Source organism: Oryzias latipes, chromosome 9, assembly GCF_053564925.1.
Source record: "Oryzias latipes strain Hd-rR chromosome 9, Olatipes_Hd-rR_3.1".
NCBI lineage: Eukaryota > Metazoa > Chordata > Actinopteri > Beloniformes > Adrianichthyidae > Oryzias > Oryzias latipes.
In genome coordinates this window covers 4,816,659-4,835,849 of record NC_136245.1, presented here as the reverse complement: position 1 = coordinate 4,835,849, position 19,191 = coordinate 4,816,659, and the positions used below count along the sequence as shown (strand labels likewise).

The following is a 19,191-nucleotide window of genomic DNA, read 5'->3' as shown; positions in this document are numbered from 1 at the left end:
AAAGTTTTGCTCAGAACTGAATGATCTTTGTATTACAAACTTTCTAATCCTGCTGTGTTTGTGTGAAAACAGCTTGCTGCAGTTTCCTGTCACGACCCTGCGGGGTCTGCAGGTTTCCTCACATGACAGCAGGTGTAAACATGTGTACTCCACAGAGAAACGCCACACGAGCGGGCGTTCAGATGCTATTGACAACACTGAAGGACAATTTGCCAGCAGAATATACTGTAAAAGCATTTCAGATGGCGAACCACTGACCGTGGGTGTTTGATGATCATTTGAGTCAGATCTAAGAAGAGCAGACAAGGCTTTGGATGCGAGCGCTGTATCTGCTGTCAGTGCTGATCTCACATCCTGCTCAGACTCAAGGTCCATTTGCCACAATAAACACAAAACAAATAAAAGAATACAAATAAAAAACATTCATACATGTAAGCGTGGCTCCGTCTAATTTCTGAAAGACACACTTAAGCTGTGGAGTCAGAGCTTATAGTTGACACGTCTTTCTTGAATGAATTTCCACAGGTTCTTCGTTTTCAAGTATTTACTTTCAAATGGATTGTGACAACAAAAAAATAAAGTAAATACTTGAAAACGAAGAACTTGGCCTGTGGAAGTTCATTCAAGAAAGACGCGTCAACTATAAATTGTAAATTGACCTATTCGAACACAAAATCCAGTAGGAAGGTCGTAAAATGTTTAAATGGCTCTAACAATACACGTATAAAAACAATGACATAAAAGTATAAAAACAATAAAATAATGAAGTATTATGAACTTAAAAAAAAGAGGCTAAAATTACTGCTGACTAAAAAAACTCAAAAGTTAAAAGGAGACCACACCAAAACCTCCAAATAGGGTACTGGTATCTAAAAGTGCTGTACGTCACCTTGGTGAGAGTTAAGATGCTTTTGTTGTTTGAAGCATTAAGACGATAAATAAAGCCAAAGATAAAAGGTCTCAACAAAGCTGGGAAAGAATGAACTCTTCCACCAACAAACACACTGCTTGCCACCACCGTGGCTGTTTTAATAAAATCTTTAGGGCATCATTATAGGCTACTCGCAGCCTCCTCATGCTGGATGCCCTGTAGTTGGTCCACAGGTGGGCAGTATACAGCTGTTTGCAGTAAGTTTTGAATAGGAGGGTTTTAAGATTGTCAGAACATGAATAAAACCTGCGTGTTTACCTGAGCGTATAAGATACACCGTTGTCTGTGGATATCATCATCATCTGTAAGTTTATCATTGATGGTATGACCAAGATATTTCACTCTGTGACATACATCAAGCTTAGAATCAGAAAGTTTAAAAGCAGGAAAATTCAATGTAACATCATCCTTTTTTACGCTAGAGTTCAACAGTTCATTCATTAACTCTGCCAGTAGATGGAAAGAGTCAAACATCACCAGCGTTGAGTTGTCCATGTGTGTCTCATTGGGAAGATGTTTACAGCTTTGACTACCTAGAATAAAATCCAACAAAGCCCAGATGTTTTATCCTAAACGTAAGCTTTATCTGGGTAACCGGACCGGACGTGTGTTTACACGACAGCGTCTCATTGAGGACATGAGCTCATAGTGATGAACCTTGAAGTCCTGGTGTGAACGTGGAGAGTCTCACAGTTGTTCAAAAGTCAAAGTGCTGTGATCTAGTTTACTGGTTCAGTGATCCCGATCTGAGGTGTTGCTGTGGTGCAGTGACGGGTGGTGAGGTCTGTAGCTGGTGAGGCGCTGACTCTTTCAGAGTCAGATTTACAAATATATGAACCCCATTTATTTGTCGACGACTGATTGCAGGTTCATATTGGACCAAGGAAGAATGTAAAATGTATAGCGATTCAGTACAAAAACACGAAGATGAGTGCTACAGACATAGCTCTATTGTCTCAAGCTACGTTCACAACAGCCTTGGCAGTGCGCGTTCAAGTGGCCACATCCAATAAAAAGTCTATGTCAACATACCTTTATGCGTGTTTGGAGCTTCTGCAAAACTCTCGTGTTCACGTTTAGCTATGCAAGTTTTTAAGTCAGGCTTTATGCACACAACAAAGTTAAACCTGTTAAAAGTTAAACCAGCTGAACAACAATCAGGGGACTCAGATTTGATAGTAACGTATGGTTAGCGTCCTTCTCAAAACAAACAAGAACCAACCGTTTGAAAATTGATCATGAAGGATAAATTAATAATTGTGATTCCAGAATTGTGATGAGACCGATTCTCTCGGTGTGTACGTAGCATCACACACAGGTCTAACCTTTACTTGTTATAAATAAAGTCTTTTCACCTCTCCTTCTGGACTAAAATCTCTCTGACTCTAGGGTAAAACTCCTTATGTTCACATAGTTTTAGAAGTATTTTGAAAACCTTTTTGTAAGGTTGACGCTTAAAGCCGTTCAGCTCCAGCATTGGTCGTCCATTATTTATTTTTTCGTGTTTTGATTATAAGTCCAAATTAAAAAGAATTTTTTGAGCGGATATGTCATATCCACCATTTTTCCAGTCAGTTAGAGCAAAACATAAAATAACATACTCCTTTTGATCTTTATTAGCAACCACCAAAGAAAAAAACGTGAGCTCACGAGCGCCCTCTACAGTGAGGTAGCGCTACTGCCTGCCTCACCTTGTGTCTTTGTAGTGCGTCTTCATGTCAGATCCGAACACTAAATAAACAACAAATACGTGTGTCATACATTACCTATTAAATGAGAAGTGCAGACATGTAAAAGAAAATTTAAAAAATGTATAGAAATATATTAGATTGTTATATAATTAGCATACACCGAGTAAGCTAATGGTCACATGCTCATACTAGTTAGAAAGGAATTTCCCAATCTAACTTAAGGGAGAGCTCAGTGCTGCTTCACTGCTCTTTTTATGTTGGAATTTAACAGGAAATGTTCAAAAGTACAGCAATGTTTACGTATAAATGATGGAAATTGGAATCATACAGAATATGCATTTATAGCGGACATCAGTGGACAAAAGGCCTGTAAAATTAATCGCAAATTTATCGTTATCGCGAAATCAAGCTGTTCAACATGCATATCGCAAAGGTCATCAAAAATTGCGATAAATAGCAATTTTAAATGTGCTAAAACAATCTTATAACAGCTTGAAGTGTTCAACGAATCAAATAAATCCCTTTATGCATTTGACAAATCGGGTGGACCCTTTACGTTGTTGACCAATCGGATGGACTTCTTTGATGTTACATGCATCCTCCTATAGAGACGAGGGTCATTTGAAGTGTATATTGAGTTATGTTGACTTTTACTTAAACTGTTGCAGTGAAATGGAAATGATGCATTTAGATGCTATTTGGTCATGTATCGCAAGTTAGATCGTCATCGCCATATTGATCACTAATGTCTCAAATGGCGAGTTTTCCTCATGTCGCGCAGCCTTAGTGGACAAATATTTATTTTATCCTTTATCTTTATGACGGCAGGTGAGGATACAGTTCTGGTTTATTGTTGCAGCTGTGCATGAACAGCTGTCTAGTACAACTGTGGATGTGAAGATGTGTGTATTTATGCATGTGCAGTTGTTTACCTGCAGCCGTATGTGTGTACTAATGCATGTGCAGTTGTATATCTGCAGCTGTGAGTGTACACTTGTTTGTGTGTAGTTGTGCACCTGCTAAATGCCCCCCTAATGGCAATAGTAAGCAGTGTTTTTCCAGGTTGGGTGTGTTGACACGAAGCATCAGGGCTCTTAAACCAGCAGAGGATCAGTACTAACTAAGCCTCCCGGGTCCTCGACTCACACGTCATGGCAGCCAACACACATCACAGTCATGCTGCGCACATGTTTTTTTGCTCGTTTGAGTCAACCACAGATTTCAGGAAGACATGGAATTTATTTCTGCTCTGACGGCAGCAATTTCTGTCCATATTTAGCTCCTGACTCAGAGCTAAACAGTTTTTGTTAATTTGAACCATTTCAAAATAAACCATGAGCCTGCTTTAGGCTGTTCATCCTTAAAACCATAACTGGTGTCATTGGTTTTAGGTACCCACGTTATTTACTGTTCAATTGCAGTAGATGAAACAATATTGCAGCAGGAAGATCAGAATCAGTTTCCAGCAAGTTTGTTTTATCGTTTTAAGATGACAAACCTAAACATTCATGGATTAAATGTGACATTTTTTGAAGTTTTGAATTGGTACAGTTTAGAAAAACCTACTGCTGCGTCATCATTGATGTTTCCTTGAGTCATTGTATGTTTCCAGGTGACCCTGTCTGATTTCAAGTGGTGTTCCACTCCCCCACACTCGGCAGCCAGAGTAATCTGGATGTTTTCTCTGTTACCTTTGTGTTAAGGTTTTTTATTTCCGTTTGGGCTTGTTATCCACCCTCTCATAGCCCTTACTCGGGTAGTAGCCGTAGCTGTTCTGAGTCTGTGAAAACCTGCATGAGCAGCTCTCCTCAGATGGATGATTCCATGAAAGCGTCATAGAAATGCAGAATCATTGTTGAGCACTGGGATGACATGACTCATTCATGACAGAAGGAAAACATTAGATAATGTTGCCATGAAAAAAACATGAAGACATCATTGTGCTCATGGTGTTGCGGTTCTTCTGCTCAAACTCTGCAGCAAACCTCGAGTTAACATGAAGAAAATAACACAAATGATGCAGTGTTGTTGCCAAACTACACAATCGATTCAAATGACAATCTCCCAATGTGATTTCCTGTTCAATTAGAATGGGCCTATATCAATAGAGCTGTGACGTGTGAGATTTTTGATCACCGCGGTGATGAACCTGCAGGGGGCGGTGTCGCGGTTATCCGCCCCCCCACGAAATCCCCCGGCGGCCGCGTTCCGCAAATGAATACAATTACACTGCAGTATTCTTTATTAACAATTAACAGCAACAACTAACTGCTAGCTATCTAACAAACTAACTACATAGGTGTTGTAGAATGACTATGTGTATGTGTGTCAGAGCGCTGCGTGCGTAAGAGGAAGGAGCGCACACACGTGTGTTGGGGGAGCGTGTTGATTCTTCTGCAGCGGACCACTGTGGAGCTGCACGCGAGTTTCACCTGTACTCTCTGGTACAGACATCTGCTCAGAATATTATAAATTGCCTAGTAAGTTGTCACCTTTCCGGTAGCCATGATGCCTGACACCCATGAAGGACGCGGGTCAGGAGGCTCCGCCTTTGTTTATACAGACACGTAACTTTGCGCTGCACAAAATAGTTCCCAAACAAAACATGTAGTGATATTCATCGCGCTCTAACAGTGCGCGTTCATGTTTGGTGTTACAGAGTGAAGGAGAACAGTAATAAAAGGTTTCCCCCTGAAGCCCTTGAAGTCTGAACAAAGGACCAGCAGAAAAAGTTAATTATCAGCAAAGATTAATGTATTTATTATGGTTCCAATCACGCACCATGTGCAGGACTTTCAAAAAAACAAAAAAAAACTTTCAAGAAAAAACAAAAACATGCTGTGATGCGGCGGTGAGGACCTCATCTCATCACCGCGGTGATGCGGTTATCGTCACACCCCTAGAAATTGATAACCAATATTTCCTCTGCAACTATAGCTGATAGCCGACATTTGGCAATACCGATATTTAAGTGTCTATAACAGGTCTTCTCAAATAGTGGGGCGAAGCCAGGGGGGGCGCGCACTAGTAGCGGTTTTAGGCACAGGCAATAATGGCAATTGCCCGGGGCGCAAATTTAACTGGGGGCGGCGCAGCGGCTAAGTGCTTGGAAAAAAAATCTGCGCCAATTTTGGTTTACTATTATCTTTTATATCACAGTGTCTGTAAGAGCCTGAAACCTGTGAATTGTTGCATCCAAAGAGCACCATAACTACTGTAAAGCGTGGGGGTGGAAACATCATGCTTTGGGGCTGTTTTCCAGCAAAGGTACCAGGACGACTGATCTGTATAAAGGAAAGAATGAATGAAGTCATGTATAGTCAGCTTTTGAGTGAAAACCTCCTTCCATCAGCAAGGCCATTGAAGATGAAACGTGGCTGGGTCTTTCAGCATGACAACGATCCCAAACTCACTGCCCTGGTAACAAAGGAATGACTTCATAAGAAGCATTTCAAGGTCCTGGAGTGGCCTAGCCAGTGTTCAGATCTCAACCCCATAGAAAATCTTTGGAGGGAGTTGAAAGTCTGTGTTGCCCAGCAACAGCCCAAAAACATCACTGCTGTAGAGGAGATCTGCATGGAGGAACGGGCCAAAATCCCAGCAACAGTTTGGGAAAACCTTGTGAACACTTACAGGAAACGTTTGACTGCTGTCATTGCCAACAAAGGTTATATAACAAAGTATTTAGCTGAACTTTTGTTACTGACCTAATGCTTATTTTCCACCATAGATTACAGATAAATTCTTTAAAAATCTGATGATTTTCAGGATGTTTTTATTTCTCATTTTGTCTGTCATAGTTGAGAGAATTACAGGCCTCTCTAGTCTTTTTCAGTTGGAGAACTTGCACAGTTGATGGCTGACCAAATACTTTTTTTGTTCCACTGTAAATCTGTTTATGCAAACACAGTACAGACCAAAAGTTTGGACACACCTTCCCATTCATTTGAATGAGAAGGTGTGTCCAAACTTTTGGTCTGTACTGTATTCTTAGCAAAAATGATTACTGACTTATTGTTTTGATATTTTTCTCTATTCATGCGTCCCGATCGGCCTCAGTGAAGATGCACTCATTGACCCTGAATCCAACTGAACGTTTAGAGGCGATGCTCAGGTGTGCTCCCCTCTCTTAGTGCGGTAAATGGTTTGTTCCTGTCTTTATTATAGCTCCATCCTCTGCACTTTCCCCTCCCTCCTGTTTCTCTGAAGTCCTGCTTACCACACCCAGTGTCGGGGGGGGGGGGGGATCAGTTGTGCCAGTACCGGCAGACCACACACAAACACACACACAGAACACATGCGCGTGTGCGTGCCCCTACCCATCCTGCTGGCAAACAAAGCCTCTCCCTGCCGATGAAGATGGTCCTTGCCACTGCGTTTCACTCTTCCTGCTGCTGTGGGAGGAGGCATGACACCCCCGTCCCTGCTTGTCCGTATCAACAGAGACTTGTGAGGGGGCAACGGGCAGCTTTCGGTGCATGACGATCACATTTTCTCCTGTGGTGCAGATGAGGTAAAATGCTGGCGGAGCGCAGGGAGAACAGCAGGTAGGGGGGCTCGGGAAGGGTGCTGAGCTTGTCTCCGTGGTGACGAAGAGCTTGTTTGCTGTGTGCCGATGCAGAAACCTTTCCAGACTGTTTTTCAGGTTACTTAACATTTAGTCTTCTTTTTTTTGTTATGCAGTTAAATTAAAAGAGAGGACGTGACCAAACATTTGAATTCATTTGGGAAGACATTCATTGTTTTCTAATTAAGGTTTTAAAACTCTATTTTTATTGGTATATTTTTTTAAGAAAGTCCAGTTAAAATACAACATGTTTTAGTTAGTCAGACGTTCAGCTTTTTGTCAACACTATTAAATATTTCAAAGTTAATTTATACTCCTCTTTTTTCGTACTTGTTGCTGAAGAAGATTTTTGTTATTGATGATGTTTGCATAAGATGTAAATGTCGTACTAAAGGTTGGGCATAATATATTGCTGCTTAGTGTTTTATTAAAATGCTATGTGGAGAAATCCGAATTGCTCCGTGGCATCACTAAGCCATGATAAAAGCAGTATTTTAACAAAAAAAGAACTATAAATGTGAGGAGCTCACTGATTTCCAGTGTGGAGGTTGTTGGCACTGATAAAGTCCAGTCCTGTTGGCATCAAAAATGTCATTTATTCTTTGTTTTTATCCAATAAGTCAAAGCGTGTAGAAAACTACTAACTTTTGCTGAATTCTGTGCTACAGACTAGGGTTGGGCGATGTCCCTTAAATTGGCCGTTGACGATGTTTGCTGTCAACCATCGGGATGGACGATGACATCGTCGGGGGGGGGGGGGGGGGGTATTTTTACATTTTTCGTTCTTATATAACTGCTATTCATTTTTTTGCTTTTTTCATTTTATTTCCCAATCCGCGATGATCCAGTATAAACTGAGGGAAGTGACTTTAACAAAAAAAGTAACAAACAAAATAGAAGAGAAGTAGTCCGCTCCCGCACTTCCGGGGGAGTGCGGACTTACAGCTTTGTGTTTGATGGGAAGGGGGGGGGGGGGGGTACATGAGTGATGTGTGTGGGATATTTAAGACTGCGATCCGTCCCGCAGCTCTAGGGGTACAAGCATCCGAACTCAGAACCGGGTCTAAAAGTGTGTGTCTGAGCACAGCTCGGATCGTCAGCACACACAGCGGTTTGAGCTTCAAAGCAGAAATGTCGCTCAGTCCTTAGAAAACATTCAAACAATCACGCGGATTTGTGTTTCCAGTCGTGTCCCGACTAAATAAAGGCTAATGTTATTCTTACATGTTTACGTGCAGCCAGCAAGCAGCACCACCCAAAGCTAATGTTGTTAGCCCGTGTTAGCATACTGCTAATCCTGGCTTCATTCAGAAAAAGCACTGACCACACGGATTAAAATTCAAATGATGAGCGAACAGGTGTTTCATAATAACCGTAACATTTTTAAAAGCACGTTTAGAAGATCATCTCGTATTTTACCGAGCTGACATGTCAATGCATATAGCCGCTCGGCGCTGTTTAACAATGTTTTGTATTGAATTGTTACATACAATAAAGTTTGAAAAAAAAAAAGCCGCTCGGCGGAGTTTATATCCTTCCGTTTTTCAAACCCTACTGCGCATGTGCGAATGATTTATTCCGACGGAAAGTGTGACCTTAGTGAACGTTTTTATATTCTGAAAACATTTTTCTGGAACCATGTACACGGTTGGATTCTAATCCGACCATTGATCCCATCAAGATATTTTGTACATGTAACCGCGGCTTATGGTGTCGACGCGCAACGTGGCGGGGGCGTGGCATCACGATGGTGGTCTCTCCATCGGGATGTCAGTCACCCATCACGATGGACGATGATATCGTCCATCGGCACAACCCTACTACAGACTGTCTATTAAGAATTCTGTGCGACATAGTGGTTCAAGAATGCGTTAGACGGGCATTCTTGTGTTCACACTGGACTGTCGCCACCCGATGCTAGTGCATGAACTCACAGTTGGGAGAGGCTTGGTGTGAAATGTCAAAGCGCTGTAAATCTGGTGAATCGAGCTCCAGGCTTTATCTTTCACAGCTCTATTCTGACACATAAAAGACCTGCTGTCATAGATCCGCCATTACGGATTTCTTCTTCATGACCGCTTTTTCAAACGGTTGTTATTTCTGTGTTTTGAAGAGGACGCTAAACATACGTAACTACCAAATCTGATTCCCTGATTGTTGTTCAACTGGTTTAACATTTGACGCGCATTGACTGGCCACAGGTTTTGAGCATTGAACCCAAAAACGGACTTAAAGCATGCATAGCAACGCGTGAACATGAATGTGAGACCCTGAAACGTGCATAGACTCTGCAGAGGAAGTGGTCGCTTGATCATGCATTTCGGATCCTGGTGTGAACATTAGGGATGGACTAAAGCCTGTCCTTGGCTGTCTTGTGATTGGCTCGCTGCTCAGAAGTGGAACCCATAGTAGTCTTTTTGCAGAGTAACAGACATGCGGGGGATTTGTAAACATTGGAAGAAACCTTGGGTTATGAACTTGAATGATACCATCCTCCTCAATGCTGAGGCATGTTTACACATATGCTCTTATGACAGCTTGATGTATTTAACAAATCAAATTGAGCTCATTTGTTCAATCGGATGGACCTCTTTGTCAGATGCCTCCTATGTAGTCGAGGGTAATTTTGAATCTAATTGTAGTTGTGTTGACTTTTTTATTGACTGTTGCAGTCAAATGGAAATTATGTATTTAGTTGTTTCATTGTTTTCATTTTGTTCATATATTGCAAGTCTTGTTTTGTAGATAACTTTTTTGTTGGCAAGAAATCTCAGTGTTAGCAAAGTCTTGGTTGTTCTCCCTTAAACGCTGTTGCAACAGTGAGGGACATGCTTGTGCGGGGTGCGTGGCAGTGGGTTGCACTGCATTTGCAATAAATGTCCCCATTTGGTGTCCATAGCACAAGTGTTTATTTCAGTTTAAACACATTTCTTTTCTGTTTTTCTCTTCAATCATTAAACCCAGGACTCTTACTGCTCCGCTGCAAGTCAAAAAACAAACGTGCCTCATAATTATTGTCATTTTCCTCGTTTTTGAAGTTTGAAAAATCCCAGATGCCCCAAAAGTAAGTTTAACATTACTTGAATGATGTACTCAAACTATGTTTTTGACTGTTTTGACTGCAATACATTTTATGCTACAATCCTCTATCAGTAAATGGTCTGTCGTTTGGCTTTATAATACAAAAACACACCAAGTAAATTAGGGTTTGGATAAAAATAAAAGCACAAATCAAATATTAAAAAGGCTTTTCTAGATCCAAAGTAAAGCCTCTGAATGTAAAGTGTCCAGGTTGGGTGTAAAGTTCATGTGAATAGCCTTTAAACTTTTTCTGAAGTAGCTTTCTGTTGAAAAAGCTTTTGTTTTTCTTAAACTGCTGTCAGCTTGAAAACTCAGACAGGAGACGCTTCAGGGATTGCGTCACTTTCTCCAAAGGAACAAGCACACAGACTTTGGGCTTTTCCAGGGCACTGGCTGCCTTCATCTCCCAGGAGCTGGAGCAAACTCACTGAGACATTCATTGAAGGAGGTGTCTGCTTGAAGAGAGAGCTTTGAAAAAGCCTGGTGGAGGCAGAAAGCAGGCTCGCTTTCCTGTTTCACAGAAGCTGGCGTTGCCTTCATGCAACTGACTCATTTTCTTTGGTTCAAAAAAAAAAATGATGCAGTTTATACTTTAAGTAGGGCATGTGCAAGTCATACTACAGCTCTGATTACTTGTATACTTGCGTTTCATGCCATCTTTTCGTAAACTTGATTGATCATTTTGTATGCTTCCAGCTTCCACGGGTCAATTTCTAGAAAGAAATTGCCTCCAGTGGGTGAAAGCTTTTGCTGCTTTTGCTGCTGCTATTGCATCTTTGTAGCATTTAACATATATAAACAAGCTGTTTAAATATGACCCATAGTGGTTCTTTAAAAACTGTATTATTTTACTATATTAAAGGCCTATATCATGCAGAATCAACTTTTTGAGCTTTTAAACGTGCTATAATCTTCATTCCTCACTAAAAACATCTGTTCATGCATTTCTAAGGATTCCTCTAACCTGCTCTCCCTGCCCGATCCATAAAAATGTGCGGGTTCTCACATTGTGACGTAGTTAAAAGTAAGTGACAGCCCCTTCCGGAAAGAGTCTGCGCTGTTAGCTCCGCCCCCACTCTAAGACGCACACACACTTTCTGTGGAGCTAGCGGTGATCGGCTAAACGCTTGCATTTTATATGCACAATATGCGCATTCCTCTTTGCAAAAGTTTGAATGTTATTTGTTTCGTGGGCAAAACGCAGACACGCTGCCGAGGTCGGCTCTTGGATGACGTCATGAAATGGGCGGCACCCACAAGGACTGAACGGCGGAACCTCAGAGATCGAGTTGTCTAACTTCCGGGTAGCTGCGAAAATGAACTTATATTTCATTTAAAAATTGTTCTTTAGTGTGCCAAAGGTAAAATATTATTACATATATGGATATAGTTTCTTTGAAAGGCTTAAGGAAAGCATGATATAGACCCTTTAAAGACCCAATCCAATGAAAATGATGTTTTTCACGGTCATTTTCTTTTTAAATACCTGTCCATAAAGATGTTTTGGACTTGAAAATGATTAACTAACTACTGGTAATCTGTTGAACGTTTTTTTTTAATTCTGAGCACCCTTCTACCAAAAAGTTTATTTTCAAAAAGTGTTTGTGTTAAACTTCCTTCACTAAGCTGAAATTCCAACCTAAGGGAAATTAATTAAAATAGAAAGTTAAATAAAAATTCAGGTTTTTAAAAAGGCTTCAAGCAGAACATTTTACAGCTGGATGTCTAATCTTCTGCAGCACTTCCATAAAGCTCAGATGTCCAGCTCCTGCACTTTGGCCCTCTTGGTCTTTGGCCTGGGCTAACCCGTTTTAACACACTCTCTTGAGCATCAAGATATTCAAGACTCTGGTCCTCGCCACTGATCCTGACACGGATCTTCCTCTGTGTCTGACTGAAGGGATGCTCTAGTGCCTGATTTGATCTTCTGCTATGCAGAGAACCCTCTCTCACAAACTGCAGATGAGTCAGGTGCAGAATATTCTGGAAAAGATATATTCAACGGATTTAGTGTTGTGTATTAAAGGAGTCTACTTTGTTTTGTACTTTGGTCACCATGAACGCCCAAGGGCTGAGGTCAGTTTTGTCTTGGAACATCCTGACAATAACACCCACACCTGAACTTCTTTTGCAAGCTCATTGTCTGCACCAGCTCTGTAGATTACTACCAAACAGTGCTCTCAAAAACAAACTATCTACCACCAGCATGTACATTATTTTAGTAACCCACCAGCTACTTTCTCTGATCTGTGGATAAGAGAAATGCAAGGTCATCCATCAGTACCATGGTCCATCAAGTCCTCTTGTTTCTCAGGTCAGCTATCATGGTTAGAAATATTGAAGCATTTGACAGCCTTGGTTGTGTCAGACTCTCAAGCCCTTTCTCCTTTTGTAAGAACAAATACATGGTGTTCTTGGTAAATAATAATAATATCTGATGTGTCTTTATGAGATAGGTAGCTACATTCTGTCAGGATTTGATTGTTACATCCATTATTTTATTTAACCTTAGGAGCAGCAACATCTCCTTTCAGTGGTATCATCTGCTTGTTGCATTAACCATACAGATCGTGAGTTAGATAATTGTAGAGATAGATGGCTATTTCCATTTGACCCCCTTTTTTTGCTGCTGCTTCATTTTTGGCCAGAAACGCTTACCATTTCCCGCTCGGGATGGGTCATGCAACCATTACCTCTGAGTTCACCAGTGGTGTATAACACCACTCTGAGTTCATGTTAAAAGTTATTTTAGGCTTAAACTTGGTGAGAGGAACTTCTTCTGCAGTGTTGTCTGGAAGTCTAAATTTGATCATCATCTGATGCTCTGTTTGTTGCTGCCTAAAGACAATTGGGGAGAGGGGTAACTTTCCCAGTGCACTGATTGCTGCATGAAATGTGTTTAATGGATGCATTGTCCTTTTTCAGCACTTCAATTCAAAACCTACCACAGCCAGTCACAAATGCAGCTTGGCCAGCCATGGCCTTCCCTCAGCCTTCACAATAGACACAGGGTATTGGGCTTTGTTGGATTTAAGCCAGAGAACTGCTCTAGCTGTTAGCTTCAAAATGTATAAACTTTCTTCTTTTTAAATTTTGGTGAGCTCAACTGCAAGTAGCTCGACCTTGATGCTGTCTCCAGACCGGGGCTTGACACAACCTGGGGGGTTGATGGCTCTGTGTTTAGATTTTCAGATGGTTTTGCATTTATGGTTGCATCATTAAGGAATTAAGCTGCATGTGTAACCAAACTGGTTACACTAGAGAGCCCTGAATGGCCAAAGTACTGGTTATTTGTCTTGTTTTTTGAACCATGACATCTTTCAGTTTGACGTTACATAGAGATAATTTTACTGTTTACAACATCAGAGCCAGAGTTTAACATTTTATTCCTTTGGCATGTTTTTGTTTAACTACAGTACAGACCAAACGGTTGGACACGCCTTCTCATTCAAAGAGTTTTCTTTATTTTTATGACTATAAAAATTGTAGATTCACACTGAAGGCATCAAAGCTGTGAATTAACACATGTGGAATTATATACATAACAAAAAAGTGTGAAACAACTGAAAATATGTCATATTGTAGATTCTTCATAGTAGCCACCTTTTGCTTTGATTACTGCTTTGCACACTCTTGGCATTCCAGAGGTAGTCACCTGAAATGTTTTTCATTTCACAGGTGTGCCCTGTCAGGTTTAATAAGTATGATTTCTGGCCTTATAAATGGGGTTAGGACCATCAGTTGTGTTGTACAGAAGTCAGGTGGACACACAGCCTATAGTCCTACTGAATGGACTGTTAGAATTTGTATTATGGCAAGAAAAAAGCAGGTAAGTACAGAAAAACGAGTGGCCATCATTACTTTAAGAAATGAAGGTCAGTCAGTCCGAAAAATTGGGAAAACTTTGAAAGTGTCCCCAAGTGCAGTCACAAAAGCCATCAAGCGCTACAGAGAAACTGGTTCACATGCGGACCGCCCCAGGAAAGGAAGACCAAGAGTCACCTCTGCTGCAGGAGATAAGTTCATCCGAGTCACCGGCCTCAGAAATGGCAGGTTAACAGTAGCTCAGGTTAGAGAGCAGGTCAATGTCACAAAGAGTTCTAGCAGCAGACACATCTCTACAACAACTGTTACAAGGAGACTGTAACAGTGTTGTAACCACTGCTAAAGAAAGGCAACAAGCAGAAGAGACTTGTTTGGGCTAAAGAACACAAGGAATGGACATTAGACCAGTGGACATCTGTGCTTTTGTCTTTGTGCGACGCTGAAAAGGTGAACGGATGGACTTTACATGCCGGGTTCCCACCGTGAAGCATGGAGGAGGAGGTGTGATGGTGTGGGGGTGCTTTGCTGGTGACACTGTTGGGGATTTATTCCAAACTGAAGGCATACTGAACCAGCATGGCTACCACAGCATCTTTCAGGCTATTCCATCCGGTTTACGTTCAGTTGGATTATCATTTATTTTTCAACAGGACAATGACCCCAAACACACCTCCAGGCTGTGTAAGGGCTATTTGACCTAGAAGGAGACTGATGGGGTGCTGCGCCAGATGACCTGGCGCTAACCTACTTAGCAGCTTTTTTCTTGCTATAAAAAAGCTGTGTATCCACAACTGATGGCCCCAACCCCATTTATAAGGCAAGAAATCCCACTTATTAAACCTGACAGGGCACATCTGTGAAGTGTTGGAAGACCCTTTCAGGTGACTGCCTCTTGAAAGCTCATCAAGAGAATGCCTAGAGTGTGCAAAGCAGTAATCAAATCAAAAGGTGACTACTACGAAGAACCTGCAGTATGACATATTTTCAGTTGTTTCACACTTTTTTGTTATTTATATAATTCTACGTGTAAATTCACAGCTTTGATGCCTTCAGTGTGACTCTACAATTTTCGTAGTCATGAAAATAAAGAAAACTCTTTTAATGAGAAGGTGTGTCCAAACGTTGGGTCTGTACTGTATGTCTATCAGACTTTTCTCAGGTACCACTAATGTATAACTATTATGTCGCACATATGACATTCAAATTATGTCATTCATGCACGAATCTAGGGCTGCAGCTATCGATTCTTTTTGTAATCGATTAATCTAGCACTTAATCGATCGATTAATCGAGTAATCGGATAAAACGATTTGTGTGTGTTTTTGAACAACCAAAACAAATAATGCATAACAAAAATAATGTGATTGTAAAATGAACAAGCATTTGATTTTAAAGATCCCCTATGATGCAAATGTTACTTTTGGTGTTCTTAAGTTGGTCTTGAGAAGTGCTGGATGGGGGGGACGGGACAGAAGACTTTGAAAGGGTGGCACAACACCAAAGTGGAAGGCCATTAAAAATAAAAGAATCAGAAAAACATATTTGATCATTATCATTGTTTATATTTCATGTAAAAATAATGCTTTTGTTATTTTTGCAATGCTTAAAGAAGCTTCGCGGTCCGCCGAAAGGCGAGCTACCGCCTGTCCCAGCCCCTGCCTCTCCGCGCCCCCTCGATGCTCTTAGCTGAGTGTCCCGCGGGGTCCGAAGCGTTTACTTTGAAAAATTTAGAGTGTTCATAGCAGGCCCGGTCGCCTGAAAACCGCAGCTAGGGGCTCTCTGGTCGCCACGGAGGGGGCGCGGAGCGGCTGACCCCGCCCCTCGTTCGCTGCCGGCGGCCCGCGCGGGTCCGGCGCCCTGTGGTATGCCAGCTCTATTTTTGCAGTAGAGACACTGCACCTTGTTCTCTTCTTTATTAAGTGTGTAATGATCCCACACTTTAGACAATTTCTGCCGTTTATTTATAGATCTATTCTCCGCCATCGCGCCAACTAAATTCAAAAGGTCCGTGTGAATAAATGGTCCGTGTAAAGGCCCGTACACACCGGGACGAATATTCGCCAGGCGTTATTCGCCTGCGTTTTTCGCCACGTTTTTTGTGTTTACACCCAGGCGATTTTCGCTGACGATGAGCCGAGCGAACATGCAATTTCATTCCCTGACATTAGATGGCGCTTAATGTAAACAGAAATACCCCTGTACACAAGGTGGCGCTGCGCAACTTTAGGCTTCTTAAAGTCGCTTTTCACTCAGAAGAAGAGAGCAAGTATTTACGCGCTAGTCAGAATAATAAAAAGAAAACATGAATATTTCAAGCGTTCGGGGATATTTTAGAATGTCCGTCATTATTTCTTCGCAGGCAGTGTAGATGCTACTTGACGTCTATCTTCTTCGCTGGTATGTGTGCTCAGCAAGGCAGTTTTGTGTTTGAGCGCCCCCAAGTTGTGTTTTACTGTAACTTCAGAAGCTCCAGACACGTGTGCAAAAGCGGCATTCTCATTGGTCGAATAGATTTCGACGCGACGCGTCGAAAAAAAAGAACGAACCCGAGGTGTTTTTTTTTTTGGACGCTTTGACGCGTGGCGTTTTTTCGCGTCGGTGTGCACACTCACATTGGTGCCCTTTGTTTAGTCACGAGGCGTTAAACGTCGGCGAAAATCGCCGGCGAAATTCGTCCCGGTGTGAACGGGCCTTAAAACGGTTCAATTTAGTTTGACACAGACACAACAATCTCCTCACCCATTCATTGGCCTGAGATGTGAGGAAAATATTATGGTTGCTTGTAACGACTTGCTTTAATGGAGGCTGCAATTTACATTTAAAGAGTTTTTTCTAGGCCTGCACAATAAATCGCACATTTATCTTTATTGTGATATCAAACTTCGCAATACCCATATCGCAAAATACGGCGGAAATTGAGATAAGGACTAACCTCAAATGTGCTAAAAGAATTTGATGGCAGTATGAATTATTTAACAAATCAAATAAATCCCTTAATGCATTTTACCAATGAGATGGACGCCTTCACATTGTTGACCAATCAGATGGAGCTCTTTTATACGTACGTATAGTGCGCGTCATAGGAATTTAACGAGGCTTCGAGGCAGAGTTTTTGCCTCGAGGAATTTTTGTAATTGAGTAACTCGAGGAATCGTTTCAGCCCTACACGAATCCCTAATGAACTTCATATAAACAGTGCAATAATCACACTCGGTTCATGTTCTACGTTGATTTACGTGTTCTTTGCTTGGTTTATTCATACTTCTCCCTTCTTAACGTGATTGATTCCTGATACATCTGTAAGAATTTCATGTAAAGACCATAACTTCTTTCCCTTTTTCTTTTTACAAGTTTCCTCTATGCAGTGTGCACAGAGTGTAGGTAGTGGCTGTGTGACATGGCCTTTAGTTATGTTGCTTAACAAAGTTGACTCCAGTTTGAATTTTGCTACTTGGTATCTGATGTGATTTGATTTAAACTATTCTTATCCAGAGGTTTGTGGTTACCTCCCAGATTGTTCTGTAGAATAGTGTTGTCCACAGTCCCTAGAGAGTGGCCTTCATCATTTTCATTCTTTTGGCTTGCTCCCATCTGTTAGGAGTCAGTTTAAGCACACTTTAATGCTTTGTTTTGTGAAATCTCACTTTAATTTACAGCTAAGGCTACATCCAAATGAGAAAGCATGTTTGATAGACTATTTGTTCTCAGCAGTATGTTTAGCTCTGTTGGAAAACCAGTGTATTTCATTAAAATGAAACAAGTTTGTAGGAAACATGCACTGTAGGATGAGCAACAGAGTATAGGATATGGGTTGAACTTTGAAAAACTACCAGAATGTTTCTACCGAACAAGTGTTTCTGCTAAGGAACGGCGTTGGATTGGATGTTGAAGGTCCAATGACGTCTATGTATAAAATCATCACTAAAAAGTAGAATGTGTCCTACAGTCAGACCTCACTACTCACCTAGTAGTTGGATTTGAGCTACAATTGTTGATGTCCCAGCTCGGCCCTATGCTGAATGGTGTGACATGTGTTTGCCCCAGTTTGTGGTCCTGACCCTGCTGTGCTCCGACCCTGCCGTTCTCCCAGCGCTCTCTGGTGCTTCAGTGATTTTCTGTTACACAGAGCCCCTTACAGCACTGCTCACAGTCAGCATTGTTCAGGAATAAATGCTGGCTTTGATCTGTGCCCAGGATACATTACCGGCCCAAAATAGACGCTGGATTTAAGCACTTTTGCAGCTTTGAGGGGGATTCATTCCCTGGGTCACGGCAAAAAACACGTTTTAGGTTTGTTTTTGTTTTCATCATTTTTCTGTTAAAACCGCAGTGTCTAAATGCACATCCATCAGATCAGTCATTTCCAATATTGACCTCCTCTCTGTGACTTTTCTAGTTGATAGTTGAAGTAGTTCTTCCCATTTCTTTTGGTCTCACTGTGTGAACATTCTTCCAGACCAGCCCTCATGTCTGAAGAAGGTTTCTCCATCGTTGCTTGTTTGGAATCAGAGGAACTGTCTTTGGTGGACTCCACTCAACAAACATGCTTGTGGTTCAGCCGGAGTTTTCCGTTTCAGCAGGCAGATACCGTCTGGCTTTTTCTGCTGATTCTCCTGACGCTGCATCCTGATCAGCAGACGGCCCAGCGTTCAGGATCACATGCTTCTGTGGCTCTCATGAGTCATTCCATATCAACCAAAAATGCCCTTTTCAATTGTATATTTAACTGCTTGAAAATGTGCTCTACAGAAAATAGGCTGGTTAATAAAAATCTTTGATCTAGCAGCTTTTTTTAAAACTCTTTTTCGTCTATAAAGAGATGCCAGAAAAGAGGAAGGGCTGTGTTTCTTCTTCTTCCTCCTTCCTTCTTTAACTCGTACCTCTTGATGGAGTTGTCATTATTTCAGTAAGGCTAAAGTGAACTAAAAGGAACAAAAGCCAACATTTCAGTTCAGTTTGGATGGAGTTCCAAGCAGAGGCGGCACAAAAACGGACACGAGGAAGATGCAAATGAGAAATGTGTAAAAGACCAGCCTGCAGGTATCACCGCTTGAAAAATGGGTCATGTGGGAAATAGCACTGATCTCTGTCTCTGG

At 41.5% G+C, this 19,191-nt stretch overlaps 1 protein-coding gene across 12 annotated transcripts in view; it reads left to right on the top strand.

The window, feature by feature from the left end:
* The window catches only part of wdfy3 (WD repeat and FYVE domain containing 3), a 101,761-nt gene that overhangs the window by 2,439 nt on the left and 80,131 nt on the right, over positions 1 to 19,191 (top strand). For 5 of the 12 annotated variants that reach the window (XM_078952471.1, XM_078952473.1, XM_078952468.1 and 2 more), the window contains exon 1: positions 6,987 to 7,135. The exons of 4 other annotated variants lie outside the window; for them this stretch is intronic. In XM_078952471.1, the coding sequence (XP_078808597.1) occupies positions 7,101 to 7,135 (35 nt within the window). In that variant the 5' untranslated portion in view covers positions 6,987 to 7,100. Of the gene's footprint in view, positions 1 to 6,964; positions 7,170 to 19,191 lie in introns of those variants that run through there. 3 more of the 12 variants (XM_023958791.2, XM_023958790.2, XM_078952470.1) reach the window with 2 other exon arrangements.